Below are 22163 nucleotides of genomic sequence, written 5' to 3'. Positions count from 1 at the left end.
CCTCAGGTCAGGGAAGTGCCTTTTGCATATATGGAGTAGGGGAAAGGGAAGAGTCCTAGTGACACTACTGCAGATTGTTCTACTGCTGTTTGAGTGTAATGCTGTGCCTTTCACCCCAGTTTCATGGTTTTAACCTTTTACATAGCTGCCTGTAAGGCAAATCCTGCAAAAATATCCAATAAATCTCCCAATTGAACTCACTGACCCACAGATTAGAATGTTATGCCAGCACAAATGCCCCTACTAAAGCTAAACCCATCAAACAAAAGCCTTTATCACCATATCATACAAAATAACCCAATAATAACAAAAGTGGAAAGGACAATTTAATATTATGAAGACTGCATCAGGATTAAAATCCTTCATATCTGAACTCCACAAGTTCACCCTCTCCAAAGAAGCTCTGATCAGAATTTGACTCACAACAGGGATGTGGATGAATTCACATCAAAACTCGCCGAAAAAGTACCTCAGGAAAAGATACATTGAAACGTGACAGGAACGGTAACGAGACGAACGGAAACGAGACAAAAAGAACCGAGAACCGAGAAACAAAAAAGAATGCTTTCTGAATCAACATTCAGAGCAAGCAACACATCTTTTGGCTCTACCTATATAATTACCTTCTCCTCCTATCTCCAATTTCCTATTTTTGTCAAGAGGTTATACAATACTAGGACTTGTCTTTCAGATGATCCAAATAGTCCTCTATTCTTCACTCCATATTAGGATTATAGCTAAGAAGGGTAGACAGAAAACAAAAAGTTCAATATAACATTTGCCTAATAATATAGGATATCTTGTGGTGGCAAGGCTGCTACAGCTGTTTCCGTCATAGAGATACAATTATGTATAATAAATCTCTACATATCTAAACATATCATAATAACAAAATTGGCACTGTGCTTTCATGGGCATTGTGGGAATATAATGGATAAACCTCTTCACACAACTAAACATAATGGGCCCGATTCACAAAGGTAAACTTACACTTTTGTGTAAGTTTAATACATTTGGGTATTCACAAAGGTAAACAGACCAAAAGCCTAACTTTACTACTTTTCAGTATTCATAAAGGTAAACTTGAGCCAAAAGTCTGACTTTACTACTTTTCGGTATTCACAAAGGTAAACAAACCAAAAGCCTAACTTTACTACTTTTCTGTATTCACAAAGGTAAACAAACCAAAAGCCTAACTTTACTACTTGTCGGTATTCACAAAGGTAAACTTGAACCAAAAGTCTAACTTTACTACTTTTCGGTATTCACAAAGATACATTTAGACCAAAAGTCTAACTTTACTAGTAGTAACTGGTCCAAGTTTAACTTTGTGAATACCGAAAAGTAGTAAAGATAGACTTTTGGTCCAAGTTTACCTTTGTGAATACTGAAAAGTAGTAAGCTTACACAAAAGTGTAAGTTTACCTTTGTGAATCAGGCCCAACATCTACGCAAGCTACTAAAGTCCACTAATTGTAACTGTAATAAACTTAAACTTGAATAGCAACATGTCAAGTGCTGCTGTACAGAAATATTGAATTCATATACTGTTGCAGGTAAGTTGCTACCATTCCTGTGAACTGAAAATGTTGTAGGATGTGTATGTTATTATTTTTGCTATCCTCGTTAGAAAATACGAATCGCTCTCCTCAAATAAGATTCTGAAGAGGAGATTAAAGATTTACCTTAACTATTGTCCCCTCTGATTTATATTTGTGGACATAATTCAAACTGGCATGAGATGAAATACCACTTTCCCATTCTTCCTTCGATTGGTTCTTTCTTCTCATCTCGAGAATATTTAATCCTAAAAGGTGGAGGATAGACAGTTCATCAGTATCGCTGGCACTCATCGTCTAGTGTGGATAAAGAAAAGAAAGCGCCTACTTTTCTCTCAATTCAAAGTAATGTCGTTATCCATTTCATAGGTCACCCAAAAAACATATTACAGATAAACGTAGCCACTCATCCGGGAATACACAGATTAATTCACTCACAGCTCACATAGACACTTAACGCTCACTCACACAGAAACAATCACAACAATAGAAAATAGGATTTAATGCAAAATAAATGTAGGAAAGCGTTATTTCTTTGCATATTAAATTTACCATGCCTGCATACCTGTCATGGCACTGTCATTTTATCCAAAGAGTTTACATTAACTAGAGTGGCCTTCTGTGAAATAATCAAAGTAGTAATATAAATATATGTTAGAGATGCACATTTCTTCTCTGTAACATGAACAAGTACACTTGTACTTCTTTTTAAATATAAAGGTAACTAAATTCAGCTCGAACTTGTTGAACAAAGAGGGAAGAGCACGTTTAAGGCATAGATATGCTTTGCAGAAACATGTCGTTTTTTTATTTAAAATCCTTTAATCGTTTATCTGCAAAGGTCTAATCATCTAACCTCTTATGAGCTCCATTCAGCATTTATAATTACCAGTTAATACTCCTCATTTAGTAAATCAAAACCTGTTTGTAAAAGGAAAGTAGCAGAATTGGAAATGCAATTTGGTACTTAAGACACGTTCGCTCCTTATAATGATAATAATCATAGAAAATGTACCTATAATACCAGTTTAAACAGTTTCACACAGATTTAAAAACAGCACTCCTCAACACTTAGCTAGATAAAGTTTCCATTAGGGAATGAAATAGATCTTTAACGTTGAGGAAAGTGGGCAAAAAGAAAGGAGACCTTCTTATATTTGAAGTGCAAATAATGCTGCAGAAGGCCAACAGTAGTAGAAAGTAAAAACAATTTGCAAGCAGGGTAAATTTATTTGTATGAACACTAATTAATGTTATTGTTTTAGAAGGTAGCAACATTTTGTGAATGCACATGACCGTCTTGGGCTCAAAAATGTGCATAGGGCCTGCAGGAAAAATATACATTCAGGGGCGACTGTTGTAGGATTTCAGTGGGGTTGGTGTTAGAGTAATGCTTGGGCCATATTCTACTCCAGTTAAGCAAAAGTAGATGGTGAAATAGTGAGCATGAAGGTAGACTTAGGAGCCTCTGATACCACAACATCAGTAGTTCATTTGGGTGTGGAATGTTTTTCTTGAGATCTCGAACATAAACTTAGGTGACTCTGGAGAAGCACCTCCCCCATCTAGGTTATTGGATTGTTTCCAGCTATATTGTAACTCAATGGTGTTAGAATTTTGACAGTGCTACATGATATGCTGAAAGGGAAATATCCGAAAGGCCTTTCTATCAAAGAGAAATCAGATGATAATCTTTCGTCCTATAATATGATTCTTAATGTGACTGGCCCTGTGGTAACATAAATTCTAATATTGGCAGAGGTTTTTAGCAAAGCATTTAGAAGTCTGAAGGGTTTCTGTCAAAATGTTAACTTTGAAAAGAGATCCACTTTCATTGGTCGGAGAGGTGCAGAAATTTCTTCTGGGTCTTTGGGAAGCCTTTGCTTGAGAGTCTAAGCATTCATGCACAAAGCAATTTATGTAACTTGTGGTAACAGTGTAATGGTTACGCCTGACTGTGTTGGTCCAGAAGTTATCAAGGGAGAATGTGTCTATGTGTGGCATTTGGTACCACTAAACAGAATGTGCTTGTGTCAGTTTGCACACCCTCACATTGGTGAGAGGACCTGTTTGTTAGGAAATGTTACCATTTACTTCACATTGGCCTTCACCTCGGCCTGTACCTATCCGCTTGATCTGAGTACATTTGTAGCTCCTGAAGCATGTTTATCTGTAAAGAGTTGCTGTTTGGTACCATGTCAGCCATAGCAGTTTGATGATAGGGAATGCCTCAAACATCTTTTTCCATGTAGAGGTACTGATTCCATGTGGAAGATGATTACAGATTCAAGGATGTTCAGCACATGTTGATGTACAAATGTCTGACAAATTGAATATTGTTGACATAGGGTTTATAATAATGACTATATTGGTCGAGACTCTGAGGTATTTCTTGTGAAGGACAGTTCAAATTCTGGAATAGTTGCTTTTTCAACAATATTTATCAAAAAAACAAAGGGACAGATAACATGTTTGTGCTCTCAAAACCCTGCCCCATTATGCAGATGGTTTACCAGTAAATAGTCAAAGGAGATTCACGACTTAATGAAGGCACTGAGGACAAATCCCAGAATTAAGAGAGATTGTGGCCTGCCACAAGAAGTAATAAAGGAGAGGAAAACACAGCTAAGAGAGGAAGCCTGGGATCAGTTATTGCTGGCTAATAAACACATCAAAACTCTGTCTTCTGGGAGATAGTAAATGGACCCATTTTTGCTGGGGACGATGAGAATACTGTGAATTTGCATATATCCCAGAAAAGATTGGTGAACCATTTTAAGGGGATTTATGACTCACAGGTTCAAGTTAGTCAGTGTTTGCAGTCCCCCCCCCCCCATTTTTTGCATTTCTAATATTAACCTTCATTCAAAAAGGGTAAGTCGCTGATGAAATTCTAATACTAACTCAGAATAGACCAACAGGCCCAGATTGGATTCCTGCTTATGTCTATAAATTACAAATTAGTTAATGGGCACTAGTAATCACTCAATCACTGAATTCTGCAGTTAGGTAGGGATGCCAGCCTCCTCGTCTCATTGAATAGTAATACCAGTCTTCAAGAAAGCCAATAAAATGATTACCGGTGTTACAGGTCTATCTCTCTAATTGTCTCAGTAGGGAAGGTTTAAGGATGAGTGATCCTAACCAGACTCACAAGCTGGGCAAATGATAACCATGTCATCTTGTATGCCTATCATGGTTTCCAGTCTGTACGGTGTACTATTGACCAATTTTTTAATTTACATCTATTAATAAATACATACAAAGAGACCAAGCAAGGCAGCTTTCATATGGTTTTTATGGACCTCTTGGCTGCCTTCGATTAGGTTAATTGGATGAAATTGTGGTTTATGATAATCTTAAAGTGGGTCGATAAGTATATTGGTTATTTTCTTGAGGATTTGCTGGGGAATATGACCACCTGTGTTAGGAAATATGGCACATATTGTTCCTTCACATAGAGTTTTGAGCTCAAGCTGGGTGTGAGATAGGGCTGTATTCTTACCCCTATTTTATGCTTGATATACCACATTGGTTCTTAACTTTTTTGCTTCTACAGACCCCCCCCCCCCCCCCACTTAGTCATTATTGGAATCCGGACACCCCTCCACTGAATCATTATTGGAATCTGGGAACCTCGCCCTAAGCAATTTTGATGATTTGAACCACAAAAAAATGCACAAATATATGGAAAGAAGCATTTAGGAAACAAATACGCAAATAATTAAATATTTTATTTAATTCAAAAACAAATACATAAGAAAATAGAAAAATGTATTTACTGGGAAGGTAGGAGTTTTCGTAAATTCAATTCAGGCCACCCATCAACCATTCTGTATTCTGGCTGATGCACTTGCAATGCTCCCACAAATCAATCTGAGGATACCAACTCGATTTTTTGCCTCCATATTCAAAATCCTTAACATTTACGGAACATTTAAAAAAAATCTATTTTACATTTTGTTTCTTTATTTATGTACACTTTGTTAATCTATTAAAATAATTAAATTCTCTAAGCAGTTGTGAACGTCTGAGTAGCTGTCTCAGACCGCCAGGGGCTCCTGGACCACAGGTTAAGAACCACTGATGTAAACCATCTGAAAACCCATCTGTTGTGGTGAGCAGGCACTAGACTTATCCCCGTTCTTCTTTATCCAGATCATGTGGTATTGTTAGCAAGAATACCTTCAGCCTCAATTACCTGCTTGATTATTTTGCGGATTTCATGAATTCTCTTGACCTTTATACCAACATTTATAAAGCCCATGTCCTAGTAGCTGGTCTAAGATCAACTAAGTCCAGAAAGCTTTAAGTAAAAAGCAACACGATTAGCAGGGTAACAACTTTATTATAGTTGGGAGTCCAATCTGAAAACAATGGGACATGGTCACCACTTCTGTTAGGCAAAAACCATTCATTGATTTTGCTACAAGACTGGGTAGTAAGCCTTTAAATAAAGAGGTATATTAGGCTAGATGTGTCTCTTCAGTGGCATTTGTCTGTGATATGTGGGGCTATGTGGACACTACTCATTTATATGTTGTTGAGAACGCTTTTTCAAGACGCCTATTATAATTGCACCTGAGTGTTCCCTCTTATCTTCTCCACAAAGAGCTAGGTCTTGATTTTATATCAGATACACTTGCCCTTTGTCACTTGCTTAGATGGATTTTAAATTGGACTAATCTGGAAACTGAGCAAAATGGAATAATACTGCAGGATCTTTTATCACTAGAGGAGTTAAAGAATCTTAAGACTATTTTTATGACCTTGGGGCATCCCAAAATGTTCTATCAGTCTTATTGTATAAATAAAACTGATCTGACCTGGACAAAATGGACACTAAGTATTTCACATATCAATGGAATATCTTGAACTAAACAAACCCACTGTCCATACACAGGTTTCAGTCACAACCAAATTGCTGATTGAGCCTTATCTCATTTTTGTTACTAACCTGAATGAGAGATTCTTCTTAAACCGGTTCAAATTAAATCTAGCACGTTGTCTACTGTTGTTTCATAAAGGGAAGAACTAGGTTATAAATTTGGGCCCATGTGGAAGGGATTCGTTTTTGGACCAAGAATCCATGCAGTTTGTCAGGTCCTGAAAATTCATTTTGTTTTTCATAGCGTTGCTAAAAAAAAAATGTGGTCAGGTCAGCCTTGATGTTTTTTAGAAATGCTAACCACTGAGCAAAGATGCCATTATATTGTCCATTTTTTACCTGGTGCTATTAGAAGAAAGGTTGTGAGTGATAGCTTAAATGTTTTTAATTATTTGTGAAGTTAGTGCTTTTATTGGTAATGTTTAATTTAAATAATGATATTTGATAATGATGTCTATATTAGTCACAAGATTACTAAAGAAGGTTTTGTTGCTTCAAACAAGGAAATATTAGTGGTATTTATTGGTTGGCAGAACATTCTAGTTGTTTTGTCAAGATCTTCCAAAACAAGAAAGGTTTATTTAAAACTGGGGAATTGTTTCTAAAACCTGATTACTGCCAGCTGATGTCTGATGTTTGAAAGATGTCCCAGGAGCAGTGTAACTGCTCAACAGACATCCAGAACTTGTGGACTTTTTCACACCTTCAGCTTTCGCATTACCCCACTGAAGATGTTCTTCATCTAGGAAGCATCTAGTCTGATAGTCAAACTGTATCTTGTAATTAGCTACCAATTTTTCCATGTGTATGTTCCCCTGCAGCTGTCATTTACTCAGCTGTCCCTTACTGTGTCTGGTCCTTGCAAACACACTAAAATTCATTTTGTGTGAAAAATAGTGAGGCACTCTGAGATTGCTTTCCTATGTTAAACTTACTTAAAGCATAAATATGGACTTTTTGATCTGAATACTTCTGGCGCTTTTTGACCAATGCAGACAACACTGTTCAGGAAAAAACAGGTAAAATCCTCTCACATAATTGGAACTTGGAGACATTTAAATAAAATACATTGCAGACTATATAGTCGACACACACGGTAAAATCAATTTACAGTGTTGTTTAAAGTTGCCCTTGAACACAGTTAGTGCTTAATTTGTAAAAATAAGAAGTGCCAGGGCCCTCCTCAGGAGGCCACTGCAGCTCGCACCACCCATTGTTCCTGCCAGCCCTGGCAATGTCAGTACCAACACAACTACTAACTATCACACTTCTACAAGAGTGACATTTCAGACTATTCCAGGCCCCGGAATCTATGAGAATGACTTGGGCAGCAGGTATTAGTCCTCTTACATGTTGATTTCATTGATAAACAACTGCAGTATGCTCATATTTTACTAAGAAAAATAGTGACACTATGTGGCAGACTGTAATAAGAACTGGTGTAGGCACATAAGTGCCGGTGCTGAGCACTGGAAACCACCGCTCAAAATAGGCACTGCAGAGTTTTCTTCCGGTTTGGTTTTACTAACCCTAGACATGAATTCAGGTGATCCTGGGATACTGCTGCTACAAATGAGAGCAGATGCTTATGATGCAAGAGCCAATCAGAAACATTACTATATGTGTTTTTGTAATGGTGCTAATTTATTTGATTTGTGAGGCAAATGGATAGTGGCTTTTTGTTGCCGAATGGCATCGTTAGTGTGCTAGCAGCTTTGAAATATACATTGAGTAGGACGGATCTAAGGATGGTCTATTGCAGTGGGAAGTTTATACAGATGTTTTACTTGTATTCAAAATTGTTTTATTAATATTTTACATTTAACCTAAAGGTAGGAAAGGTGTGTTTTTAGTTTGAAATAATATTTATTAAGGACTGAAGGTCTGCATGCTTGTTTAGGTTATCCATTGTGATTGTTTGGTAAGATTTTAATTTATCGCCAATAAAGATTTTAGTCTGCTCACTGGTCGACTGTGTGTCGCCCATTAACAGTGCCTAGATCCAATTGTATGACACCACACAGACTTTTTCATTGTTTCCAATTGGACAGTGTGTGCTAGAACCATTGATCTCTAAATTTGATTTTTTTTCTGTCATTTTACTCCATAAATAGTTCTATTTTTCTAAGTTGGAGTGGACATTGTAAACTCTCTATTTAATAACTATAATATTGTTTTAATTTTGAAGCACTTTTGCATTTCTCGCGGTCAAGTCTTGCTGCTTGAGCCATGCCACAAAGGGGAAGTGTGGTATAACTCAGAAAAATTTGCTTCCAATTTAGTAGTTAGATTGTTTGGGCTGTGTGGGAGCTCATACATATCTCACAAAAGGCTGTGTCGTCTGTCTCCCTCTCATTGTTTGATAAGGCAGCTTCCAATAATAACCCAGGAAAATGAGGATAACATTAAGACTAGTCTAAAACTTGAGACTCACAGAATCACCTGTGCAATAATAGAAATATGTGCATTTTTAATTGAGCTTACAGTTGCTAATTGTCAATAGAAAAACAATTATAAGACAACACAGGACTGGAAGGAAAATAAAAGCACTTCTTAAGTCTATAGAATGCAAGTAGTTGTGTGCCTACTTTTAGCCATGTAAAGCTACTTCTCCAACTTAAGACGAGCAGGGAAATATGGCAGTGGCACTGCAAGCAGATTTCATGTATAAATACTTCTGACCAGCGGTGTGCACAATTACATCTGGGTGGCATTTAGCATGCCAAAAGGTGTATAAAATTTGTCGTGTCAACGTCTTGGATGATGTTTTGTATACATGGGGGGACTCAGCATGCAGAATTCCAAGGTGCCCTGGAAGTACCGATAGGGGCTTGTTTCAAATGTTCTCACAGTCTTGGCCTGTTAGGTCTGATGCCTCTGTTCAGACGCCGCCCTCTCTTACCCAAGGTACCCGAGTTACAAGAAAGAAACCCAAGTCACCTTCCCTCATATTGGTATTGCTGGATGTTGAGAGAGAGGGGCTGCTATGTCTACCATAGCCTTCTTTTCAGTCAAAAGGGTGTGACAAGGGTGACATTAAACTGCAGAGTGTTTGCCAGGCTCATCCACCGACCAGAGCTATCCTTCAATACCCTATGCATGCCTGAGGATGCATCTCCAGGATTAAGTGCTCAGACAGGTCCTACTCAAAACTGTGGCAGCCGTTGGGGTGGGCTCTAGACAATGTGTTCCTTAGACATTATTGGTGTTCCAAACTACCCAGGATAAACTTCTATAGACCTGGAGAGGAAACACCTCCTCACGATGGGATGGAACGCTCCAACCAAGTTCCTGACCAGAGCCCCTGTAGGTTAGGGCTGCTGGCCTCAAACCAGTGCTTCATTTCGTGGCCCAGGGTGTTACAGAGTGCCCAGGACAGGGTTGCGCAGCACTGAGGAGAGCAACCATGCTCCAGCATGAGGGGATCTCTGATCAGGGCTCCGGCCAGAGCTGGGATAGGCCTTAGGTGTGGCCAGTTGGCCTGGGAGGCAAGCACTGACTATGGGTGTCCCAAACTGCCCAGGATACATTCCGACACCCATAGTCAGAAAAGATTGTCCTCCTCGAGTGTGGTTGTAAGCACTCACTAAGGCTCTGGTCACTTAGGTGCAGGACATCATAGGCTCCTTTCACTAGCCTGTGGTGTCACACATTGGTCAGGATGGGGTTCCTCAGATGCAGAGAGAGGTCCTCTGCTCCTGGAGAGTAGGATGCTCTGGCTTGGACTGAAGCCAAAGCTGCAATAAGTATCCAGCTTAGGGTCTTGGTACCTGGAAGCAACCGTTCGTGTCCTAAGCTATCCAGCATACATTTCTGACAGGCCCAGGGAGGTTTTGCATCCTCAGATTAGGTGGAGTGCTCAGACTCTTTCTGGCTGTCACAGATCCGGCAAGCATGGGATGTGGGTCCCCTAGTCTGCACTCCACTCACTGGCCCACTGTATCAAAAAGTATCCAGGGTGAGGTTCTGAAGGACTGACGAGGGTTCCACTGCTCTTGAAGGGATTAAAGCTCTGAGAGGTCCTGGTAAAAGCTCTGGCCAGCCCATGGTGCGTACCCCCATGTGTGGGATCTATTTGCTGGTCCATGGTGTCAGCAAGTGCCCAGGATCGGTTTTCGCAGCCCCAGCGATGGCACCCAGCTCCGGTAGGCTTAAATGCTATGACAGGTCCTAGTCAAAGCTCCAGCAGACACAGGGTCTGTCCAACACAAGGGTGAACATTTTAGATGGGAGCCTTTTCCCCAGCAGAGTGAAAGCCAAGCAGTCTAGCAGCTCAATCCAGCACTAGCTGCCACCTGAAGGGTCAGACCCCGTATGTAATTTTGTTGTCGTTCTTCACCCAGCACATTTCTGCAATAGCTCAGAACAACTATTCTTTGGGCTGTCCTCACCAGTCACACTGGTGGTAAAGACAAAACTCCTCTGTCTTGCTCATGCAAGGCCTCAGACTGATCTTCCCGTCTGTCAATGCAGGCTAGGCTGGGGCACCGATGGATGGGCAATCATCTTGTCCACCCAGCCCCTTCAGGCTGGAGGGGACTACAGGCTTTTGGGGGTACAAAGATCAGTTCAGGATGGGCCCGCTGCTCCTTCTTCCAGTAGGTGCTGCTACTTGCTTGATCCTGCCAGAAGACTATGCTTATGTCAAAGATTAAGCAGTTATCAAGAAATTAATGTTTAAATAAACAAGGTCGAAAATGTGAAACTGACTCATCAAATTAATTATGGTTCCTTTGATCACTCTGTCTGTTACTTGGGTAACTGCTGTAATTCTAGTGCCAATACATGTCGAAGAGCGCTGACCCCTGAGATTGGTACATTTATCAGATCAAGACCATTCAAGACAACCTTGGACACTTTAGTGAATCTATGTAACCTTCAGTCGATCTCGGATTCCCATTATGGTGACAAAACAACCAGATCTATCCTATGAACTTCAGCTGGTGCTTTCTATGCCTACTGTGATGAACACGTGTAATGGGGAATTGGAGTTCTATTCCAGAGTGGGATCTTAAGAAAATTAGAGCACATACAAGGAAGGCAGCAGGCTCACAATTTACCCACTCCCAAATCAGGTAGGTAATGACAAAAACTAACAATACATGATGCTTTTGAGGTGCAGTAATTGAAATGAGAATATTCCAAATCCTTTAATTATGGCCCAATGGAATACAAGTCTGGTGCTAGCAGCCACTGTATATCCAGCTCGAATACTGTATATTAAAGTTGCACTTAGAAAGCGAATAGTTGTCTCCTAGGATTGAGCAGGTGGTCCACCACAAGGCGAGTTACAGCATGTCATTGCCCCCGCCAATTTTCTTGACAAGTGTCCTAGGGGTCTGTAGAATTTACTTTGAATACATTTAACTGTTGAAAGCAGGACATTCACTTGAATACTTAAGCTGGGAATAATTGAATATGACTTCAGTTCTATTTTGTTGACTTTGGGAACTGGTGCCATGATTAAGTAAGATGACCAGGGGCATTCAGACAGTGCTGCTAGCGGTGAAAATCTTAGACCTGTGCAAAACTCACCTAAATGAAAGCATTTAACAAGAGTGTTTCTATTAATCAAGACCAAGTGAATTCCAACACTTTGATTAATTGAAAGCTTCTCAAAGGCACATGGTGGCTGTTGACACAATGTGATAACTGCCTGGTGCTCTGAACGTCAAAATGAACAAGTTCAAAGAAGCACAGGTTTACTGTTAAAATGACTATGACTCTTTTAACCTCTTCTCAGTCATAGTATCCATCTACCTCCAAGGGGTCCCTCTTGTAACTGTCTCTGGTCGACAAGTATTTGTCAAAATGTCGTCTACTGGAAACATCCTAATAAAAAGATAATTGCAATATAAGCAAATATGTAATAAGCAATTTCGAAGCACTTAAAAAAGTCAATTGAAGGCATTCTACTTGAAAACATATCGCTTGAAGTGTGCCAAGGAAACTGAATTCCGAAACATCTCATATCATTATGATATGTTTTTAGGCAGAAAGATGAAGGGAAGTCTACAATATCCATTTGCGACTTTCTCTCGGCTCTTGCTATCTGCAAACCATTAATATTATCATCCTTAGAATAAAGACCACTGCTTATAGAACTTGAAAAGTTATATGAACCAAAAATAAAACTCAATGTGCTTAAGAATAAGCATTTTTGATAAAAGAGCAACAACAGATTGCATAGAAAATACAAGATCTGAAAGAAAAGAACAAGAAGCTTGAAACCAATATGAATCAACCATCTACTTAAGAAGAATTTGACCCTAATGATGAAATTGAAATAATAGGTGAAACTGTCAAAGAAAGGTGTAGAGTCTTTATAAACAGAAAAGGAGCATTTAAAATCATGAACTTACATGATCTGGAAGACAGAATCAGAGAGATATTAACATACTCAAAAAATTCCAGACACCTTGATGCCGGTATGCACCTAATTAAACAAATTACACATAGGAAGGCTTTCATACTAATTTAAAGACCATTGACAAGTTCAGCAAGGCAACACACCCAAAACCTAAATGTCAAGAGAACACATTGTTTCTTTATCAGCCCTCAGAAAGATAAAATACTGATTATAAATGCAAACCATGTGAATTTGACAAGCAAAGTATTGAAAATATACACCCCGGAGACAGTGAAAGATATTTCAGATTGAACTTTGTTCTTCACATGGGTCATTCAAAACAGAATAAAGTAAATGAGATACTAACAGATTGAGTTGTAAAGCTGGACAATCTACCACTTAAACCCACCCAAAAGGTTGAAATATGCTATCAATACCTCACTCCCAAGTTATCATACAAATTAGAAAATGCTAAGTAAAAAAGGCAAAAGCTCTAATAGACCTCAACCAAACATTAGAGAAATATGTAAAGACTTATTTGCATCAAGCCGCCTATGCATGTAATTAGTTGATTTTTATACTCTAATAGGTCAAAAAGTGGTTTGACAATGCCACAACAATATACAAAGATTGGAATCAACAAAGTGAACAACCTATTATAAAGAAGAGAGGCCCCAACCATGTATTTTTCTCACTCTTTATTGTATGCAGACGTAAGAAATTATAACAAAATCTCTCCGTGCAGGGGGAATGACAGAAAGTACTATTTCAATATTGAGATATTTTATAATGAAAGTAGAGCATTCTTATTTCTTTTTGAAAATAATAGATACTAACTGAATGCTAATATGTGTATTAGGATATTGCGATTAGCTTTTACACATTACAAGTTATTGATTTTAGTTATATGTCAGTGCATATTTAAAATAATGTCAAAATAAAAGTTAGTGTAGTTAGCATTACTGAAATGCTAGATGAAATTGACTCTGCCCAGGACAGTCAATATTAGAAAATTCTAAAGTGTGGTAAGCATTAGGCAATGTTAAATTGCTAAGAAAGTACAGGAGGGTGTACTTTGACAAACTGAGATGTGATTGATGTTCCCCAATATCAAACTGGTCTGTGGTTGCACTCTGGAACAATCATTGTGTTGTTAGAAGAAAAACTGATTGGACACTAATGTGCAGCAATGATAACCCAGAAGGAGCCACTACATAGTATTACAAATAGACCAACACCTTCTTATCAAATTAGTGGGGCAAATGAATGGGTGAATGACACTCCCACTGTCCCTAGTCACAGCCAAGTGAATTACTTGCAAAACCAGACGTCGTCTTGAGTTTGTCTGTAGTTGGGTATTGAAAGATGTATGATAAGAGGGAGGCTCTTGGGCCACTGGTGAAATATGACCACTCTTCATTTCTTCACTTACACAGTGAGGCCTTTGGCTAACCCTGTGGGGTTGTCTGGCAATTGGTGCCCATGGCAAAGGCACTAGGACTCATCCTGGGCCACACTCCCCAGCCAGGGTAGGATGCTACCAGACTGGGGAAGATTATCGTGCATCCCTGGCCTGACCATCTCAAAGAAGAACCATTGAGAGATCTTTGAAGCCTATGTATAGGCCTGGGCCATGGTGCCCTGCCCAGGGCTCCAGTGAAAGGTTGGAGCCATCTTCCCTTCGCAGGGCAGGGGCACCCCAAAGGAAGGAGAAATGTTATGCTCCTCTGGACTGACCAGTTCAAAGAAGCCCCTGGGAGAGGCAGATGCATCAGTGTGGATGCATGGGGCATGGTCTGGTCTGGCCTGGTCCCCCGAGTCAGGGATCTATGCACTGAACAAAAAAAACATCCTTTGCCAGAGCACAAACTCACCAGCCCACGAGTTTGCAAAAAAATACATCTCCCTGTATACTTTGTCAATTTTAAAATCATGTTTTGACTAATATACCTCCATTGATGTATCATTTTCAAGGCAGATGCGACCAGAGGACAAGTAAGAGTGTGCCAAATGTTGAGCCTCGTCCATGAACTGCATGCTCCTTTGTATACATAATGCCACCAGCCAAGCAGGTGTAATACATTTCACACAATGCACTTCTGTCAAGCCTTGTGAAAGGTTTAACATGGGATGTTATGAGCATCTTTTTACCAAAATAAATCATCCCAATTGTTCTTGTATTTCTAAGGTTTCAAGTATTACTCTTTTGGAACATAAGAGGGTTATGTCACCATGACACGCCTACATTTAAAACATTGAAAACCATATACTGCTGCTGCCATCCAATCAAATTCATACAGTGTCTGTGTATTTTCTGGTTAAGAAAAGTAACATCTAAAAAACAATTATTCTTCGATGTTTAAGATCCATCCGTCAATTCTCTTGTCATTCAGCCATCTCTCTTTCTGGTATTACATTAACTGGATCACAAGGTTTTGGCTCAGTTTCATCTCTCACTTTCATAAGGACATCCAGAGTAGTTCGGTAATCATTATAGCATGATGAATGTCCATGTGGAGTGAACATGTAACAGTACACCTAGACCCATTAGAAGTACAAAAAGTGTTATCTCTTTTAGACCTTGCATCAAGAAATTAGAGATGGATTATCATAGAAAATGTCTCTGACTCCTGCAGTCAGGCAACCAGAAGGATATGAATGACAGGGGAATAGAGGGACTGTCCTATACATTTCTGACATACAAAAAAATGAGCATGATAGAGAGGTATGCTTTCAAAATGGCATACACTCAAATAATGTAAGGATATACTCATCAAGGTCCTGAGAGGTCCCATTAATAAAAATGAAATTGTACTGTACAATCCGTCAGACTATCTGAATTATAGCTAGCAAATGTGTAGCAGTGAAAGTACCTCAACTTGATCAGCCATGCATAAAAACAATCAAGACTTAGCTTCCTAAATAGCACTCAGCCTATGGGGTTAGGGGGTTCTAGTTGTGCCAAGTGCTGAACCTCGGCCAAACTTTACAACAGTTGCAATTTCCTATGGTCCGTCGTCATTCACTCATGGTGATATCAACACTAGCACATTATCTAAAGCTTGTTTCACAGCTTCCCAGAAGCTGCATTGGAGTTAATCCCTAGTGATCAGTATTGATTATTGTGGAGCCATAGGAAACAGTTTTTCTCTAAATAAATTGTGACCGCTTTCAGTAGATACTCTGAATACAATGCTGATCACTAAAGAACCCCTCTGACCACATATCACCTGTTCCTTTATACTTCTAGCTGTTCATAGCACATATTGCCTTGATGTCCCACCACAGACAGAATCCCCACTTCAGCCTTTTATTTACCATCCTGTAATTCACAATATAGTATCTTCAGCAGAAAACAGCTGTTTGTTTGGAATTTACAAGAGAATATATTGCTAATCGGAAACAGAGAGAATGTTTGGAAATTATGAGGGAATGAGGAAGACAAATTATTATTTATATCATCAAGGTTGTCTTCTGATCAGGAGTGGGGCAGAGAGGGGACTGTGAATGCAGTCACAAACCAGTGATCAGTTAAGAAAAACCTCAAAGGAAGTGGTAACTGATTCTCAAAGTCTTCCCTTGGGACACCCTACCCTTTTTGGATGATGGGGTCTGTAGCCTCATGGGGAGTATTCAGTGATCCCAGAGACAATTGTCTGCTTCACTTGATGGAACATTACTCGTTCCTTTAAGAAACATTGACTGCTTTAAAAAAAGAAGTTGCCCATTTTGGGATAAAAACACAAGGATGGTGGTCTGCTGTTCCTTGCAGACCACTGTTCCTGTTTTTGCAGCCAATCGTTGGAGGGTGCAACTAGTCACCTGCTGATTAATATTTATTAGGCAGGTTGCTCTGTGACCCAGTGACTGAAGATTTTGTGATGGAACCTATTGGTGCATGGGCAGCATTGCAAAATTTAAGACTGATTACAAAAGTCATTGCACAATTTTTGCCACTTCTTGAGACTAGTCTTTTAGTAAATCTGGCTCTAAGAGACCTATAGGGATGCATTGTGGTTCACTGGAGTGTCATGGAGATAATTGAGAGTTACGATGATGAAATAGAAATTGAGGGGACATTAGAAGACTAAGGAAGTTGATTGGAAAGTGAAGGAATTTGGTGGTAGGCGCAAGTGACACTGACAAGACATGGGATTGAATTGGAATATCAGGAGGCTGCTGACAAGACACGAGGTGTTGATGAGAAAATATTGGCATTGGGGCTTACCAGTGGGTTGATCAGGAGACATAAAAAACTAACATGGAGACATGGAAGCGAGGCACAAGTGATTTACATGATTGTTGCCTAGATATACAGTAATGTCTAAATTTAAATTGATCTCAAATAGAGTGATCCACATATGCTGTAGTCCTCTTACTGTGAAAGCAATGGAGAAATGTTAGACTGAGCCACAATGAGCATATTAGCACCAGGCTGGTGATGCTGGTACATACAAGCAGTTACGTTCCAGGGGCACCAAGACACTCTCATAGCACTGTTGCTGTCCTCTTTCATCCTCTTGGTAGGAAGCATGAAGTAGACATACACTCCTTGGGCTTTAATGTACCCTTCCTAGCCACTGTCCCCACCTTGTCACTAGGCAGTCAGACGGCATGGACCAGACACAACACCAAGCACTCTGCCATCAAAAGTGATAGCACTGCCCAATCACCAGCTTGGCAGGCAAGTTGGAGTTCATAGCTTCATTTTCTCCCCCACACTACTATCTGACCCTGCCACTGTTTAGACAAGGAACACTGCACATGTGCACACTATGGATCACTGATGTGCCCTCCCACAACAGCACTTGCACCTGCACCCATGATCCCAGTCACCAGCTTGGCTGCATCAACAGATTACATATTGACATTGGATGTGGAATGGGTGGAAAGGGTCTAGTTTGTGAACTTAGTGGACAGCAAGGAAGTGGTAGACAAGCAGCAAAATACAGCTGAGGCAAATGATGGCTGGGAGATAGAAAGACACCCCACCAGACTCCTGTGATACTTACACTGTGCAATGATGTCAAAGTATAATACCAACAGAGGTGAAAGCATCATGGCCAAAGCAATGTGTTATTTTCAGCGTTATGAGTAATTATGGTTAGCATTGCAAGATGGCAAAAACCATTACATACAGGGCCACCCTGTGTTTCTATTGCAGTTTATGGATGCATCACCATCCATGCATTGCAAATGAAGCTCTTACTGGGCAAATTCAAACCCCGAATGAATTAAATATATAACTGTGAAGGTGCAATAATCCATCTTTTTTTAATAGTAGTTAAAACAGGCAAAGACTATAATGTTGCCTGACCAAAAACTCTGATTGACACTGATGAGAACCAATTCTGAAGGGGCCGATGGACTACCCCGTCCCATATAGGATTGGTACAACAATGAGAAACAGTGAAAGCAATCTTTAGACTGACCTAAAAATAGGACTGTTTAATAAATTGCATCAAAATACATTGTATTTTTTTAAAATCATTCTTTGTAATGTGTGTGTGATGGTTGCAGTTGCTGTCACTACTCCAACATAAAAAGAGACACATGGTAACAATGTAATACATGTTACGTGCTCATTAAGTGTCTTTGAATTATGAATGTTATAGATTTCATACAAAGAATTTCTTAAAATATGTTTCTATTTTATCAGCCGCTTGTACCTAGAAGCCCCACCAGCAGCACTGCCACTCCATCCAGCACAATCAGCACGCCATCCAAAAGAGATAGTTCTGCACTTCAGGATCTCTACATCCCGCCACCTCCAGCTGAGCCTTACACCCCAAGGTATGATGCCTCTGACTAATAACTAGTGTGTGCTGTACTGTACTGACTAAGTAGACAGTTATTGTTTAACATTCTCTCTAATAAATATATATATATATATATATATATATATATATATAGTGTGTATGCTACTTTTCTTTTTTACTGTTCTTCTTGTATGACAATGTATAATGTGAGTATGAGCGGTTCACTAGAAAATGCGTTATTAAAGGGAAAAAGGGAAGTTATGTTCTTTAGAAAACAAAAGATAATAGTGTTTATTATCAAAAATGTAAATTCCTGTAAAACAATTCAGTTGAAGATCACAAGTTATGGTAATCAGTGTTAACGTAGGCCCACATTTAGACCCTGGAGTACAGACTGCCATCTCAATGTCTGCCACCCTGGTAGACAGTCCTCTGTTCTATTCAGAGATGGCTGCCAATCCAGTGGTCATGTCTGTAAATTGAAAGGAACTGCTGTCACTGTGGTTCCCTTCAAGGTAAAAATTGTTTGGTGGACAGCAAACCATCAGTTTTCATGGCAGTTCACCAACCTTTTATCATTTTTGTTTTTCAAAAGCAATCTCCCACAGGGGCAGTTTGTTCTTGAAAAACAAAAACGAATAACCCATACACCCTAAAAGCTTTGTCCCGGGCAGTGGGGATCATTTTCTTTCTGCTCCCTCACCACCAGGTTTTTCTCTGTTGTAAAAGACAGAAAATAAACCCCATCAAACCATCCACTCTAAATAAAGTCGGGATATCGAAGTTAGCTTTCTGTTCACCGAGCCAATGGGAGCGCAACTGATAGTCCATTCATCTCTAAGGGGGTTAGGTGGTCTATGCATTTGGCAGACAGGGTGCTTGGTTGTGTTTGCGATAGAGTACCCTGTCCACCAAACTTTGAATCATGCCCATTGTTTCCCCAATCCTCTGCTCATGACATCATACATGCTGGCAGCAGATGATATTACATATGATACATTTGATAACGTAACTGAAGCTGTTATACAGTGCTCACCACCAACTGCATCAGAATATAGAGGAAATAGCAAAAGTACAAGTACTGTGACCTCTAAGGAAAGAATATTGAACATTGGAAAGCTTCTCAAAAGTAGTTTTGGAATTCTCTATAAAGTCTAAAAAAACATTTCAGAGATTTGCTTTAAACTTGTGTCTTAATACACAGGAATTAATTTATATGTTTTACCGAGAATCTGACACTTAGTGTTTTTAAGTTGTTTTCTTTCTAACACATTTCCTAAGAAGCATACCTCACTGCTTAAATTACTGTACAGCTTTAGATTTGATTTCAAAGGATATATCTGCCTAAATAGTCATAGAAAGTTCAGGGTCCATATTTGACAGGTACAGAATTTGACAGCCACAAAGTAGATCTCTTAAGCAAACCTGCCCATGTGTCCTTTGTTTCATGCTGCCTCCATTTGGTAAAAGGGCAAAACAGGTGAAATGAAGGCCACTGATACTAGTTAACAAGGACAAATTTGGCAATAAATACTCCCTCATCTCTTCTGGACTTAAGCTACAAACTGATAAGAGAGATTTGCTTAGCTAACTTTAGCTGGTTGTATATCCCTAGATTTAAGAACAATATGATAGTTGGCAAATACATTTCCATCTAGGTTGCTCAAACCCAGCACTTTTTGCCTCTTTTTTCCGGAGATAAGGAACCAGATATTCCCGTGATCAGTTTGACAGGATTCATTACAAGAAGGCTCTAGAATTCAGTCAGTTGCAAGCAAGGACTATGATGCTTATTTTTGCGCAAAACATTTTTCTCTTTCAAATAAACCATTAAAAAGTGCCAGTGGACAGTGAAGATTCGAGGAAACATCAAAGCAATTTCCTGAGAGCAGCTAAAAGATGTATGCCAAATCATCAGTAAAAGTTAGATTCAGGTACTTTCCACAATCACCTCAAAACAAAATAGTTCAACATGGTGACACAGTGTCAGTGAAGTGAAAATCCAGGTCTTTAGTAAAGTGTGCCATTTTTCTGACATGACTGGAAGCTATTTATGGAGCCATTTTAGGGGTGCTCAATATTCAAGTGAGCCTTTGGAAGAACAGTGTCACTAACCTGCACAGGATCGGACATGATAATACCCATGACAAGACCGAGACATTGACCCGATTCCCAAAGGTAAACGTACACTTTTGTGTAAATGTACTCTTTTTTGGTATTTACAAACAAACTATTTAATAGTAACTCTAAGACTGTGGATACTCCAAAGTAGGGGATGAGATTACTGCACATAAAAAGATAGGACAGGCCTATCTTTATATGTGCAGAGTTGTCTGCGACTGTGTAGTCTCCTTAGGGGTAAAGATACTGTTAAATTGTTTGTGAATACCAGAAAAGAGTAACTTGTCCAAAAGAGTAAGTTTACCTCTGTAAATCAAGACCATTGTTTCGCGGTGAAGAGAATAGCCAGGACATCCTCTAATGCCTGTCCTGTTGGGACAGATTTGGGACAGGACCAGTAGCACATTTAACCAATATAGTTGAACTGAGTAGAGAAGTCAGCAGGGTTGCAAGTGATGCACTAGAAGAGATCAGACACTGAAGTCTCCCCTCTGACCCTTACTTTGTGACGTTTACTACTACATAGGTCAGTTTGATATCTATTCTGTTAGTACCATAACAAGAGAAGTATCAATATATACACTCTAAATAGGGTGAACAAGACATCAATGTGTTTTGGTGGATGTACTGTATCCCCTAAACTCCAAATAGTCCCTACTCTACAATGACTTGTAATTCTTACTAACCAACTCAATTTTTTTGCCACATATAAATAACCTTTATCTCTGCATTTACTATTAATCATTGTGCTTACATCTCAGTTATCTATATAGGACTGTTGATGCACTCACTTCTACCCATTGTTTATACTCTTGTCTACACTGCAAACTAAAAATCAACAATTTGTTTATTTTAAGTGATCACGCCCTCCATATGTTATTCTGTTCTATTTCCAAGTAAGATGTTTTGGTACATGTTGCAACAATGAATCCAAATATCACCTGGTGTAAAATCCAATAAACATTCCCAAATAAAATCTGACAGAGTTGTAGAGACCATGTGGTGTCTAATGGTGTGCAATGTTTCATACTCAACAGCCATATTATTGTCTCAAATCACAACAGTTTGATTTGCATTTCAAAGTCCATGACATACAATAGTTGTTTAAAAAGTTTACAACAGTGTTCTTTGGATTCTAAAACTATCATTTGGCCAATTAGCTTTATGAAAGTGGTTTTTATTGCTTCCCTATGATTTACAATTCCAAAAAAGTATGTATGTATTTATGGTTATAATGTGTGACCCTAGCTTGAATGCATTGAAGAACTGTGCAAAGACAAGAGCCCAATGAATGATAGAATAGTTTACAGTGGTAGGCATCGGGGAAGTACTAGTGTGTAGGAAAGAAATGCTCCTTAGATGTGTCTTTGGCTTCTTCCTGAATTGCAAGTGGATGGGAGCAGCTTTGATGTCAACAAATGCGGATATCGATACAGATTATTGGTATGTAATGGGTAAAGACCTGTGCTGTGCCTTTTTCCTTTTTG

At 39.2% G+C, this 22163-nt stretch overlaps 1 protein-coding gene across 5 annotated transcripts in view; it reads left to right on the top strand.

Moving 5' to 3' along the window:
* The window catches only part of CNKSR2 (connector enhancer of kinase suppressor of Ras 2), a 1692689-nt gene that overhangs the window by 1027824 nt on the left and 642702 nt on the right, over nt 1-22163 (top strand). For all 5 annotated transcript variants that reach the window (XM_085622481.1, XM_085622480.1, XM_085622479.1 and 2 more), the window contains one exon: nt 18456-18589. In XM_085622481.1, the coding sequence (XP_085478607.1) occupies nt 18456-18589 (134 nt within the window). The remainder of the gene's footprint in view (nt 1-18455; nt 18590-22163) is intronic.

Source organism: Triturus cristatus, chromosome 8 (genome assembly GCF_964204655.1).
Source record: "Triturus cristatus chromosome 8, aTriCri1.1, whole genome shotgun sequence".
Taxonomy (NCBI): domain Eukaryota; kingdom Metazoa; phylum Chordata; class Amphibia; order Caudata; family Salamandridae; genus Triturus; species Triturus cristatus.
This window is presented reverse-complemented; position numbering and strand designations above follow the sequence as displayed.